The sequence below is a fragment of the Ammodytes marinus genome (assembly GCF_949987685.1).
Source record: "Ammodytes marinus genome assembly, chromosome: 20".
NCBI classification, from domain to species: domain Eukaryota; kingdom Metazoa; phylum Chordata; class Actinopteri; order Uranoscopiformes; family Ammodytidae; genus Ammodytes; species Ammodytes marinus.
The window spans coordinates 2763362-2778426 of NC_137224.1; the positions used below are offsets into that span (position 1 = coordinate 2763362).

At 41.8% G+C, this 15065-nt stretch overlaps 1 protein-coding gene across 1 annotated transcript in view; it reads left to right on the forward strand.

Moving 5' to 3' along the window:
* skap1 (src kinase associated phosphoprotein 1) overlaps window positions 1-15065 on the forward strand; it is a 49169-nt gene that overhangs the window by 32130 nt on the left and 1974 nt on the right. The window contains exons 10-11 of the mRNA XM_080048753.1: window positions 1074-1127; window positions 1256-1365. Of these exons, the coding sequence (XP_079904879.1) occupies window positions 1074-1127; window positions 1256-1365 (164 nt within the window). The remainder of the gene's footprint in view (window positions 1-1073; window positions 1128-1255; window positions 1366-15065) is intronic.

Genomic DNA, 15065 nt, shown 5'->3' on the forward strand with positions numbered 1-15065 from the left:
ATCTGAAACATCCCATGCATCCAAACTGTACACATGATGTGTGTGTGTGTGTGTGTGTGTGTGTGTGTGTGTGTGTGTGTGTGTGTGTGTGTGTGTGTGTGTGTGTGTGTGTGTGTGTGTGTGTGTGTGTGTGTGTGTGTGTGTGTGTGTGTGTGTGTGTGTGTGTGTGTGTGTGGCCCTCCTTGTTCTTCCTGGAAGCAGAGGCGCAGGTTTTGCTGGAAGGTGGATAGTGTTGCTGGGGTGTGTGTGTGTGTGTGTGTGTCTCTCTCTCTCTGTGCCTGTGTGTCAGTGTGTGTGTGTGTGTGTGTGCTGTCAGTAGCTTGTGTTTAGGATGGATGTGTTAGACAGAGGGCAGGCGTATCACGGTGTCACCCTCTCTCAGACCACCGGCTGCCACGCCCCACAGTCAATGGCTTGTCCGCCTCCGCATGCCTCTAACACTGCCTCTTGCTCTCAGAAATTAGAACAAATTGATCCTTATTGAAGAGTTCAGTCCGGGTTTAAGAAAAATAGACGTATTGGGTCGTGTGGAGATTGGCAGATAATCCATTTAATTACATTTTTGTAATGTTATGTTCGATCATTATGCTTTTCTCCTACTAAACATGTTTCTCTAATGTTGGGGATAAAAATTTAAATAAAATATATGTTAAATATGTTAGGTAATGTTTTTGATCATAATAACATAATATCTTTTAATCATTTTTTTATGATAATAACTTCACAAAAAACTAAATACATCTTCACCTCACCACTTGATATTGTGGAAAGACTTGAGGCAGTGGTCTGGTGGATGATGACATCTTTAGTAACTAGCTTCTTGTCCTTGAAGGCCACCGCAGCTTCTGTAAATTCTCCCAAAGTGAGAGGTTAGTAAGGGAGCGATGCAATCTAGAATGTCACCACTAGATGATGCCAAAATACTCCTGTAATACACATATAACCTTTTAATTAATTAAAATAAACTGCTATGGTCCTGATATCTACTTAAAATATGCTTCCTGCTTATATACATTAAGTTGGACAAGGACAAATGTTCTGACTCAAATGTGATTTCTTTTTGTGTTTTTTAGAGGAGGATTTACCAGATCCGATGGACGACAGCCTTGAGAAGAACAACAAATCAGGTCAAAACCTCATTACAATCTTCTAGTAATTTGAACATTTCCAGTTTAATAGGCAGAGTAATGGCTTTCGGATTAGAACATTGTCTTCTTCTTTTGTTTAAACTTTTGCCCTGTATTTCCCCTCTCAGCTTGGTCGTCCGATTATGCAAACTACTACCAGGGACTGTGGGACTGCCAGGCAGACGAGCCGGACGAGCTGGCTTTCCAGAGAGGAGATCTCATCTACATCATCAGCAAGGTCGGTCAAAAGTCAAAGTCAAATTTATTTCTATAGCACATTTAAAAACAACATCAGTTGAGTTGACCAAAGTGCTGTACACAATTCAATACAAAACAACATATAAGATACATGAGAAAAAAAAGGGAACGAGGAGGTTATTTAAAGCCCCTTGAAACCTGGTTATAAATGGTATTATAAAAATAAGTCAATATATGATATCAAAGTTGGGCGTATCGATAAGCTTTTGTTATTTTTTGATATTATAAAACTTTTACCATCATGAGTGTTTGTTAGGACTGTGTGGGCGTGGCCGTATCAAACAGTCTCCATGCCAACAGTCATTGTTTTTATAGAACATTCGGGCATAGAACTGTCGTAATTGGTTCAAAATTGTAACTGTCATAAGAACCAGAGCATAGCCCATAGCCTCATCTAAACCGAATTTCTGTAAAGCTCATCAAATTTAAATGACAATATCTTTGATTTAGATTGATATATATAAACCCTAACTCTTTTCAGATGCTTTACTATCATGCAACTAACTAACTCCCCAAAATCACATAGTTAGAAGGATTGTGTGGATTTGGGTTTACAGAGGCTTTGTACATTTCTCTCAGTACTCTTTATCGACACACGTTTCCTAGTCAGTTAAAATGGGAATTCACTCTTCTAGCGTTCATCTCTTAATGGCCACTGTCTCCTTATTGCACCCTTGGCTCTCAAACACAATTACATTCACAATTATAGCAGTTTAAAACGAGTCAAATGTGATGTAAACCGTGTAAAATGTTGTAATTATTTAAGGGTTAAACAACATCAAACCGCCGATAATCACTCTGTCCCCATTTACTTTCTGAACATGCTGATATCCCCAACATCTAAATCTACTCCGTTAGTGGAGCAATTGTATCACGAATGCAGCAGTGAAACACACACACACACACACACACACACACACACACACACACACACACACACACACACACACACACACACACACACACACACACACACACACACACACCCACACACCATTGTCTTTTTCTCGCGGGCCACTAGGGGTGAAGTACCATTTCGGGCGCTGCGTAATAGCACTGTTGTTCATTATGGAGGCCTCTATCATAGGGGTTAATTGAGTAGGCAGTCATGCGTAGCCCCTTGACATAAACTGCAGGTGAAGCCATTCTGCATACTCTGGCTATTCTCTCCCCCTCTCTCAATCTATTTCCTTGTGTGTTTTATGGCCACTGTGTAGTTACATGCAGAGTATCTACCAGTGGAAAACGCCACTATACTGGAAATCAATGGCTTGTAATTTAGGCACTTTTCCACTATGAGGCATTCAGGGACTTGTTTTCGAGGTCGTTGGTATCGGATGGTTTGAAATTGAACAATCATGTTCTGTGTTTAGGGCTAAATTATCTCGAATTATAGTGTATTCAGCGTTTTTGTGTGTTTGTGTGTGGGGGGGGGGAGTGTGTGTGTATGTGTGTGTGTGTGTTTATGTGTGGTTGTGTGTGTGTGTGTGTGTGGGGGGGGGGTGTTTGTGTGTGTGTGTGTGTGTGGGGGGGGGTGTTTGTGTGTGTGTGTGTGTGTGTGTGTGTGTTAGTAATTATGTGGTAGAGATTGAGAGATGATGTAGTCAACATCGTGATTTCTTGCATATTTAATCAGCAGTGTGTGGGAGCCGGTGAATTTTAATTATTTTGGGCGTTTTTTTTTTTCAGTACAAAAACAATAATGCTCTCAAATCATTTATGGTAAATACAAGAAGTCAAGGTTTGAGATCCAATATTTTTCAGTTCCGATCTGATTCGAATATCTGGGTTTTGGATATTGGCCGATACCGATACTGTCTGATATCATAATAGTTCAAATGTTCAGTGTCTCTTGTTTTACTATTTATAGGCATATGTTTGAGTAGAATGAACATGTTGGTTTTATAATATAAACTACTGACAACATTTCTACCATATTCCAATACATTTTTTTTCATTAAGAGCACTTTCAATAGGTTATGTAGAGATGAAGATTTAAGAAAAATCCAGACTGGTCTCTTAATTTTTTCGGGAGCTGTATGTAAGGGTATGAAGGCTTTCGTAACACACCAATTCTTATTTAAAGAGCAAACGAATATACAACAATGCAAATAGGTTTAACATTGAAATGGTAAATGGTAAATGGACTTGACTTATATAGCGCTTTTCTAGCCGATTTTCTCAGCCCCAAAGCGCTTTACATATCTTACCACATTCACCCATTCATACACACACTCATACACCGATGGCAGTAGCTGCCATGCAAGGCGCTCTCTGAACCATCGGGAGCAATTTGGGGTTCAGTGTCTTGCCCAGGGACACTTCGACATGTGGCGGGTAGGCAGGGAATCGAACCTCCGACCCTGCACTCCAGAGGCAATCTTCCTACCCACTTCGCCACTGCCGCCACTGAAATGTATTCAAACCCAATTGGAGCTACAGTAGATATATTTGAAGAGCTTTTTAATGAATAAATTATTTATAATGTGTGATGTGATGTATGACAAAGCTATGGTCTTAAAAGGTAATTTACATACAAAAAATTTACTATGGGATTTGAATGAGTGGCATGAGTCCTATCCGATGAGATTTCAGCCATATCAGACCCAATACCAATATTGTCTCAAATCGGTCCCATCCCTAGTTTTAAAGGTTCAGATAGATAGTGTCGTTTTTCTTGTTATTTCTGTGTCTTGTTTTTTTATTACTTTTAACTTAAATTGCTTGTTTGTTTTTTGTATGTGTAATGCCCCTTCAGTTGGCACTCCCACTTTCGCTGTATAGGTGACTGTACAATGACAATAAAGGCTTTCTTATCTTATCTTATCTTATAAACCGTATCAAAGAGCCTTTTTGTTTATCTAAGAGCAGATATCGCACAGGTGAAAAATGCTTTTTCTTCACACGAGATGGACTTTTAATTGAGCTTCAGATGGCAGTGTCAGATTAATGAGATGCCAGCCTCTCCTGTCCTCTCTTCTCCTCTGTCTGTGTGAGCGGCCTTCCTTGATGGCGGAGAAAATGTCAAAACAGCCATGTTCATTTTTCACACGCGACGGATGACAAAGGCGTGGCGTACTTGAGGAAACAAAGGACCTACTGGCTCGGTGCTACAGCCTCAGCCCTTTCTCGGCATATCAACTTTCCCGCACTGTATGGATCACATTACTGCCTTCTCTGAAAACCTTTAAAGGAAAAACTTAGTCCAGGGTTTGGAAGCCAACGTTTTTTAGGTTTGGAGTATATATCTCACCATCTTAATAATGACACAGATTACTCTTGTTTTGTCAAAGCGAACGCTAAAGTCATAACACTGTAGTAGTGACGGACTGCGAGGAAGTATCCTAGCTATCCTGACCAACACACACACACACACACACACACACACACACACACACAAACTATCCTGCTAGCTAATGGATCCAAAGCGAGCGCCTGGTTGTAAATTATTTAAAAAAGGGGCCGATCTCCGGGACAGCTTCCGAATGTTTTGGTTATGTGGGGATGACACTGCTCCGCCCGCGTGTGTCCCCTGTACTAAAAAGCACGGCATTCCCCTCTCATGAATAGCGTTATTTAGATTATGGCCTTTAATCGCCTATTTATTTTAACGAGCCCCTCGAGGGAGTAAGAGGGCTTTCCCCGTGCGTCTCTATGCAATTTTTTTTTTACGGGGGATTCCTTGAGAACCCTGACCTCGATGAGTGAAATACGGACCCTTGGCTAGAACTCAAGTCTGTCGCTTAAACTGTTGGGGGGGACACACGCAGACACATGAAATGGCCGTAATAAAACCAGGGCCCATAAATTCTGTGTGAGGGTGTGGGAGGCCTGTGAGGTTGTCTCCGTGCTGTTATGTCAACACTGACCATAATTACAAGGTAATAAGGACACGCTCTAAGTGCTAAATCAATGGCGCTAACAAACTGTTATTTTTAAAGCTGGGATGTGATTGACTGCTGCAGTGCGGAATGGGATAGCCACAGGCGCGGTGTCATATGGCTGTGAACTGAGCAGAACATGCCGATTGTATAAAAGGCCCTCATCCATCATTATTGATCTCTCACTTACAGTAAAGTGGGGGCATTTTTACTGTATTTGTGTTATTCCCCCCCCCCCCCCCCTTGTGTGTGTGTGTTCGTGTCACTGTGTATGTGTGTGTATCTGTCTTTCAATGTGTGTGTGTGTGTGTGTGTATTTCAGTGTGTGAGTGTGTGTGTGTGTGTGTGTGTGTGTGTGTGTGTGTGTGTGTGTGTGTGTCACTGTGTATGTGTGTGTATCTGTCTTTCAATGTGTGTGTGAGTGTATTTCAGTGTGAGTGTGTGTGTGTCTTTCATTGTGTGCGTGTGTCTTTCAGTGTAGGTGTGTGTCTTTCAGTGTGTGTGTGTGTGTGTGTGTGTCTTTCAGTGTGTGTGTGTGTGTGTGTGTGTGTGTGTCTTTCAGTGTATGTGTGTGTCTTTCAGTGTGTGTGTGTGTGTGTGTGTAAGCATATCTTGTGTATCACTGACAAAGTAAATAAATTAGGAACCTCACAACTCATACGAATCCCATTAGTTCAAGAGAATTAATCTCGCAGCCGGTTTCAGCGATGCCTAACTGGAGCGCGCTGATACATGAGCTACAAACACACCGGCAAATTCATCTCGTCTGAGTTTTTTTTTTTTTTTTTTTTTTTATGCTGTGGCATTTCATTTCTGAGAGCTTGCGTTTTTCTAATGCGCATTATGGCTTTTATACACAACGTTTCAGTGTGCGATGACAAATACTGGCGTGGTAAAGTACTATTTTTTTTTGTTGCATATCACCAGTGTACCCTTGAGGTCTTAAAAGTATTACAAATGTATTTAATAATCTCAATATAAGGCCTTTAATGTATTGAATTTCACTGACAAAGTATTCAACTTCCTTTACAAAGACCTTCAATTTTTTTATTGTCCTGTTTAATACTTGGAGAGGGGTCGTTATGTGACATATAAGCACCTTTTTGATTTTGTTATTAGGAGTATATACACACACTTCACAAAGCTGTTATTACAGTATATCACTGTGAGTGTATTAATGTGAGTTTATGATATATGTTCTTTATTGGAAGGACCTTAAAATACATCAGAATTTCCCTTATATCCTTCCTACTTTTGCCAGCCTTGACGTTTGGCATTAGATTTAATTTCAAGTGGCATTAAAAAGGTATTAAAAAGTATTATATTTAACTTGGACATCCCTGGGGGTACCCTGATATTTTCTTCACTCTATTGAAGTTGTTTGAGATGTCCCACACCTATTTCCACTGCATCATTGGCTGAAAATAGGACCCATAGTCTACTACAGTATCAGATGAATTTATCGCAGTGTGAGTTAAAGGGGATTGTTTCAACTTCCCCCCCGACGCGTGTAGAGCTTGTGTACTTTGTCAGCCATGTCCCTTCCACTAAACCATAAGGTTGTCCGGCATTCTTTGCCTTTTTAATTTATGAATCCAGAATCAAAAGACATTGTGGCGGGCGCTACAGGTCAGCTGTCACATTCCGGTATTCCCACAGGCACTCACGGAGAACGGCTGGAGTGAGTGGGAAGAGATTTATGACACGAGCCCCGATTCCAGGGTCCTTAAAACTCTGGCAAGCTGCTGCTGCTGCTGCTGCTGCTGCCACCCCTGACTCTCTCTCTTTCTCTCTCTCTCTCTCTCCCTCCCTCTCTCTCTCTGTCTCTCTCCTTCTCTCTCTGTCTCTCTCTCTCACTCTCTCTCTCTCTCTCTCTCTCTCTCTCTCTCTCTCTCTCTCTCTCTCTCTGTTTCTGTTTCTCTCTCTCTCTCTCTCTATTCGTGGACCAATCAAAACACAGAGATTAGGAGTAGGCTTACCCAATCAGGCGCGTCCCCCACAGCAAAAAACGTCATATCAAATTTGGCCAAAGAAATGTTTCAGCTGCAGTTGCTTGTTAGACTATGACAACATGGACACCAGTGACACCTTGTGGACGTTTTGAGAATGATTTTTATTTTTATTTTTTTAAATTGAATGACTTCTTCTTCTTCTTATACAAACACCAACATCACATTAACAGCCTTATAGATGTATCTGCTGTTGTTCATACTCTTGGAAAAATACAAGTTATGATTTGAAAATTGAAGGAAAGAGTTCTTAAGGTAATTTTGTGTTTCAGTTGAGACACTGCAGGTGAATAGGGTCAAAATATTAAACTAAAAGATATCATCATGAAACTTTGCCAGTTGATTACTGACATAAAAACAGTTATTTTTTGTGTTGCAATTTTGTCCAAATGTCTGAAATAAATATGAAAATTTGGCTCTTTAAAAACTAAAAATCTAGATAAAGCCAGAATTTAAATCTTGATTCATAAGATGTACATAATAAAGTCTAAAGTTTTTACTGAACAGATTTTGGATACAGCTTTTATTTTATTTTATACATCAAACTATACTATGTAAAGATCTTTAAAGATGCATTTTTTGGCAATGTTTTAAGAACAAAATGCATCGGACAATCAATTGACAACAAATGAATAAATCCTTTTGTCATAACCGTCAGAACAGAGCCCGATTGAATAATAAAAGTTTAGTTGATGTCAGTGCTTTAGAAGTTGACATTTTTAGTATTGGAAAAAAATAATGTTGAGATAATTGTTAAAGATGGTTGTATAGGAGAAGTATACAGGCTCAAACAGACAAGGTTTAGTCAGATAAAAAAACACCTTAATGTACATTTTGGACCTTTTTATTCATACTGGTATGAATGAAGACATGTTTGGAAGCAAAATAGCCAAAAATCGCAAATTGAAAATACATCTGATGCTTTTGCCTGCAGTGTGTCTCTATTTAAATGTCCACTTATTTTATTCCATCCAGGCCTTTACCTGTAATAGTATTTTCTTTAGCGCCCTAAGGCAAGGCAAGGCAAGGCAAGTTTATTTATATAGCACAATTCAGACACAAGGCCACTCAAAGTGCTTTACAGGGGCAAGATTAGAATACATAAAACACATTATAAAACAACACTAACACTAACAAATAAACACCTAAATAAAGACTTTCAACTTTTTTATTTTATATTAGTATGAAAGAACACATGTTATGGAAGCAAAATAGACAAAAAAAAATGTATCTCTTGATTTAAATGTCAATTATTGTATTCTATCCAGGCCTATACCTGTACTAGTCTTTATTTGGGGCCCTAACCTACTATCTATCCATGGCCCTAACACTAACCGACCTTTTCTCTGTTTAACAAGCGGCTGTGGCCCGATGCCCCTGCAGGTCAACCCGATTCAATACGGCTCAAAGCAAAAAGGAAAAGTGTGAAAACAATCAGATGGGAAAAGTCAAGCAAGACACACAAAGAGAGTGGATCTCTTTTATTCTTTTGTGTGTGTGAACCCCTATCACCCCCCCGCCTCCCCTAAACCCTTTCTCCTTTTCTCTGTCACACACACACACACACACACACACACACACACACACACACACACACACACACACACACACACACACACACACACACACACACACACACACACTGACACACACACACACACAGCCATTTAAAGACCCCCGACTGCTATTGTGGCCATAGACACCAAGACGCTATAGACAAGGCAGGCAGGCAAAGAGGCAAAGACATCCTATTTACCACCCGAAAGTAGCAGGGGGCTAGTCTGGGGTTTGGGGGTCACGCAGAAGGCAGCGGTCATCCTCCGGTCAAATACAGTAGGTCATTATTCAGCCGCCCAAAGCCGATAGCAACCCCACCCCCCAATCCATTCCGCTTAATTATTATAAATGAGGGGCGGGCGTAAACAGCCATCGTTACAGACACTCAGTGGCATACACAAATCTACTTTAAATTGCTATTAAGTTAAGGAGCTATCTGTTAAATCCCTGGCGTGCATTAGAAAGAGGAGTGGGTTGGATAGGTTTTTTTTTTTTTTCTTTTTTTTATTAAATCTCACCCAGTCAGTCAGTCAGTCAGTCGTTCCCTCCCTGAGATATTTTTTCAAACGTTCTCATGCTCTGTCATGTTTTCCAATTTGAAGCCAATTCGCTGATTTAATTAAAAGCCCACTTGGAAAGGAAAGAATGGACACTAAGTAGCCATTGAGATCTCATCTCCGTTAGGTTGTGAAGAAATATCGTTGTCCATATTTTTCCAGAAGGATTTCGATAAGATTTTTTTTTCTTTTTTTTCTAGGCACATAATCTACATTGCCTCCTTTTTAAATGACTTAAAGGACTTTCCCCACACGTATTATCAGGTCATTTAGTGTAGAGTGAAGAGAGCTTAGGGGTTAAAGAATCTCACAGGGCTTTTTTTGTGTGGTGTAGGCGTCCATGTTTCTTTGTTAGAATGACCAGTGTTTTGGGAGAAGTGCAGAGAGAATTTCAGTGCATCTGATGAGTCTATGTAAAAAAGCAGAAGGTTTCTTAGTACATGTGTAAATTAAACAGGTGGAATGCATTATAATACAGATTAAAAGGCCAAAGCTTTTGTAGATTTATATAAATATTTTTGTCTTTGTTTCCGTTTATGTTAAAATCTGATATGTCCAACCCTGTGATACTTTAAACTACAGCTTTTATAGCTTAACTTTGCATTTGTCTTTTTACATCTATTCGGCTTTTTAGAGCAAGAATTTTTATAATTTGTAACTTTTTATTGGCTGATTTTTTATCTTTTCTTAATTTTTATTTGTAAGTTGGATGACCATTAAGATGAATCCGTTGTTTGTCTTATACTGACGTTGTTAAACGAGGTGAATTTAAAAGGGTAGAGTAAGTTAAAAAAGGCTAAAGAAATTTTTGTAATGAATTCCCTCACACTTACTTGCAAAAATTATAAATGAATAGCAACCTTAACATATTAGATGTCTCGGTTTGCCTGGTGAAGGTAGGTCTAGTACCTTAATGTTGTTATGTATTAAACCTTTTTTTTGCAAGTAAGACAATATGGAGGAATTTGCTTTTTTAAGTCTATGTAAAAGAAGAAAACTACATGATAAAAAATTAAAAAAATCGAGAGTATGCTATAGCGGAAAAGGGCTCCTACACACAGGAGATGGAAAGGGAGGAACAGTTAGGAGAGGAAAGGAAAGGAGAGAAAAGCAGGGAGGGGGTGGAGAGAGAGCGAGAGAGGGAGAGGGGGAGAGAGAGGGGGAGAAAGAGAGAGAGGGGGGGAGAGAGGGAGAGAGACACACACACATACACACAAACACACACAAACACAGAGTAACACCCAGGCGGCGGGTTCAGCGGCAGGGCAATGAGAGACTTCCTGCGCTCCATCACGCCCAAGGCCTGCCTCAGTCAGCTGGTGGCCGCGCAAAGATGCCTCATGTGTCAGGCTTATTAGCACTCCCCCTAGTTTGTATGCATTTGGGATCCTCTGTGTGTGTGTGTGTGTGTGTGTGTGTGTGTGTGTGTGTGTGTGTGTGTGTGTGTGTGTGTGTGTGTGTGTGTGTGTGTGTGTGTGTGTGTGTGTGTGTGTGTGTGTGTGTGTGTGTGTGTGTGTGCGCGTGTGTGTGAGTCTCTTGAGTGTAAATGTGAGTGTGTCTTTAACTGGATTGCGTGAGTGTGTGTGTTTCTGTGTGTGTCTTGCTAAATCGTGTATATGTGTGAGTGTGTTTTTCGGTGTTGGTGCTGTATCGTGTGTGTGTTTGTGTGTGTGAGAGTGTGTGTTTTCCTGGATTCTGTGTGTGTGTGTTTTGCTTTATTATGTGTGTTTGGGACGAAAAGGAGATAAGAAAAAGGAGACAACACAGTCAGAACATGGACAGAATTCTTTGTCGAAAAAATAAGTTTTTTTTTAACGCCGTATTTTGTTTAGTTTGATGACGATAATGCCACCGCATCTCCCGTTGTCTTTCAAACAAAAACGTTTCCAAACACCAACAGCCCTCCTCTGGTCTGGTCTGGTCTCACCTTCTCTGTTCTGTTAGCTTCAGGCTCGGCTGGCTGGCTGTCAATCCGTCCTGTGTGTCGGGGTGTGTGAGCGATGTGCCTCTCAGAATGCCACCATTAGCCAGCCCCCTGAGTGGTAAATAAACGATCGTGCCGGTACACTGCAGCAGGTGTTGTCAAGGCAACCTCTCTCTCTCTCTCTCGCTAGTTGCCAGCCCCGCCCCGCGTTCTCTCTCTCGGTCTCTATCTCTCTCTCACACACACACACACACACACACACACACACACACACACACACACACACACACACACACACACACACACACACACACACACACACTCTCTGTGGAGGAGTCAACGGGAGGTCAACGAGTCACCACGCAGCAGCCGCCACGACACGGCGCTGTTTTGTTCCCCAGATACACTATAAACACACACACACACACACAATCATGAAAAATACACACAGTACCACACACACATTCACACTCACACACGCACACACAGTCACACAGTACACACACACACTCGCACGTATGCACATACATACCCACACAGTAAAACACACTCTCTCTCACACACACACACACACACACACACACACACACACACACACACACACACACACACACACACACACACACACACGCACTCGGAGTCGATTTGATCTGTGTCCAGGATGCAGCAGAACACACAGTCACCTCTCACACTGTGTCCTGGGACCTTTTTAATGAGACCAGCCCAGACAGTTCCAGGTGCTCAGACACATAGGGACACCTCATTTCTCATCTCACCCTAGTTCAGTGCTTCTTAAACTTTTTTCAGATAGGCCTATGTTCCCCCTCTGAAACTGGTATTAAACAAATTGTATGTAATCAAAGGGGCCCACTTTAGCTAGCAACATACCCGTTTACAAAGCCTAGGTTGTTGTATAAAAACTGGATTTTCTTTCACTGCGCACACAGTATGGCCAGGTAGCTGATTGTGAGGAGATATTCACTGATTTTGACAAAAAGTAATTTTGACAACAAGCGTTCTCCAGAATCGCCGACTTCACCTTTAACTATTTATTGTATGTTTATTTCAGTAATTATGCATTACCCGTATGTTTTGAATTAACTTTTTCTTAAAATCTCATGTCATGTACCACCTGCAGTTCCCTGTTTGAGAATCACTCCCCTAGAGCATCTTCCATTTCAGACGAATACTAAACAACTCGTCCCATCTTTCAACCCACAACCACAATGAGCCGTAAACGTTAACGTCTCCGAGTTTTTAAGATTAAAAAAAAACAAATCAACCGTTACCCCAAAAGACACAAAAAAAATATATAAAACAAAACAGACGGAAGGAGGGAAGAGGACATTTAGGAGTTAGCGCGGTTCTTGTCATTTGGGTAATTTACTCTCTCCACGCCTGTTGGAAATGTCCCTATTACAGCAGGTGTACTCTGGATGAACCCGCGTTTCAGAGTACGGGGGAAAAGATGGACTCGGCACGCCTGACAGACTCCCACTGCCATTGGCACCCGGCGCGCTCTCGTGATGTAGCAGGCGTATTAAAATGGCGGCGCTGATAATCCAAAATACTTTTTTTTTTTTTCTCTCTCTCGGGTTAGAATTTGAGAGCGAACGCACAGATGGGCCTCGTAGATAAATAAAACTGTTCTGTCAGTACGGTTGGTGGAATAGCAACGCCTGTGACGCCCCCAAGGGAGAGAGAAAGTGTTTCGCTCCCTCTCTCCAATGCCTATCCCCCCCCACCCCCCCTCCACCCCCCGAAAAGTCTGTCTGTAATCAGGAATGGGAACCTCAGCCAGCTATCCGCATCCAGCCTGCTCCCTCTACACACTCTTATTGGGAGCATAAAAAGGCCATTTTCGGACTTAACTTTCTCCCCTGGTTATGAGCTCAAACACACACTTGATTTGCCAGTTGGAGTTCGTCAAAGAGCCAAGCACACTTTTGGGGGAGAGAGAGGGGGGGGGGGGGGGGGGCGGGTGTGTGTGTGTGTGTGTGTATGTGGGGGGGGGGGAGCACATCTTTCCCCTAGAAGATTTTGAGCGTGAAATACTTTTCCTGCATTTTGGGTGAATTTTGATGTGCAAATTCGGGCCTTTTCTGTATTAAAGGTGGAGCCAGCGAGTCTGGAGAATGCTTGTTGTCCAAATCACTTTTTTGTCAAAATCAGTGACTATCTCCTCATGATTCGCAACCCGTCCATACTGTGTTTGCACTTTGTTAATACACAGCCTAGGCTCTGTAAACTGGCTCATGACCCAGCACCAGTGTTAACTAACATGACATTTTATATTGGTAAGAAGGATATGAAAATGTTTCGACCCCCATAACTGTGGGATGAAAAATGTACCTCTTCTTAATATTGAGGGGGATATATACCAATATCTGCACCTTTGCTCACACGGACTCTTTTGCTTATTGTGCGAACCTGTGTGTGCTGCTAGAACGCTCTAGTCTTGTGGTCTACACACACACACACACACACACACACACACACACACACACACACACACACACACACACACACACACACACACACACACACACACACACACACACACACACACACACACACACACACACACACACACACACACACACACACACACACGGATGTTAAGAGATCCATCCATTAGTTCTGTCCAAACCGCTCGTTAGCTTCAGGCCTCATTCCTCTGGCTTCACCCAGGTGTCAGGGCCGGATGATCGGATGAACCTTCCACCACACACCATCCGTCAGGTTGTGTGTGTGTGTGTGTGTGTGTGTGTGTGTGTGTGTGGGAGAGTGTGTGTGTGTGTGTGTGTGTGTGTGTGTGTGTGTGTGTCTTTACAACTAGAACCTGTTAAAACGTGAAGAAAAGAACACCACAATTTTGTGCACGATAAGATAATCATTAAGACAAGACAAAGAATCTGGTTTCTCCGACAAATTCTTTTATCATTATTTGTGGACATATCCTTTGTTTACAAACCCGTTTACAGAGCCTAGGCTGTTTATTAACACCATATCTATTTGAACACACACATAGTTCTTTAATGCTTGTCCTCCCGTCTCTTCTGTGATGTTGTAAAGGGAGTTGCCGCGATGCAAAACAAAATTCAAACTCGCTCTGACGATGGTGTGCGTCTGCTTTCATGTGCTTGCACGTCCGTAGTATGTGCTTGAGAGTAAGTGAGCGTTTCATCTTCTCCTCAATGCCGAGACAAAGTGTTCACACCGCCATTCTCAATCTGCTAGACAACAGAGCAGAGATGAGTGACCACGCTTTCAGTGGTGTGTGTGTGTGTGTGTGTGTGTGTGTGTGTGTGTGTGTGTGTGTGTGTGTGTGTGTGTGTGTGTGTGTGTGTGTGTGTGTGTGTGTGTGTGTGTGTGTGTGTGTGTGTGTGTGTGTGTGTGTGTGTGTGTGTGTGTGTGTGTGTGTGTGACGGCAGGCTGCTGGTTCCCTAACGCCCTTCTGCTGGTCTCTGGCCAAATATTGATCCACTACAGTTCATCTAGTTAGGGCCCAACTGCTTGTGTGTGTGTGTGTGTGTGTGTGTGTGTGTGTGTGTGTGTGTGTGTGTGTGTGTGCTCCGATGTGCTTGTTAATTTGACACACGATCCTAAAAGTGAAACACTTGTGAACATATGTAAAAATGGTTGAAAGATTTTGTCATGTAAGTTAGTAAGAGAGCTGAAATTCACCTTTTCACACCTTGAAAAAAGCGATGGAAAATGTCTTGTAAAATGCATGTTTAAAATTCCTCATG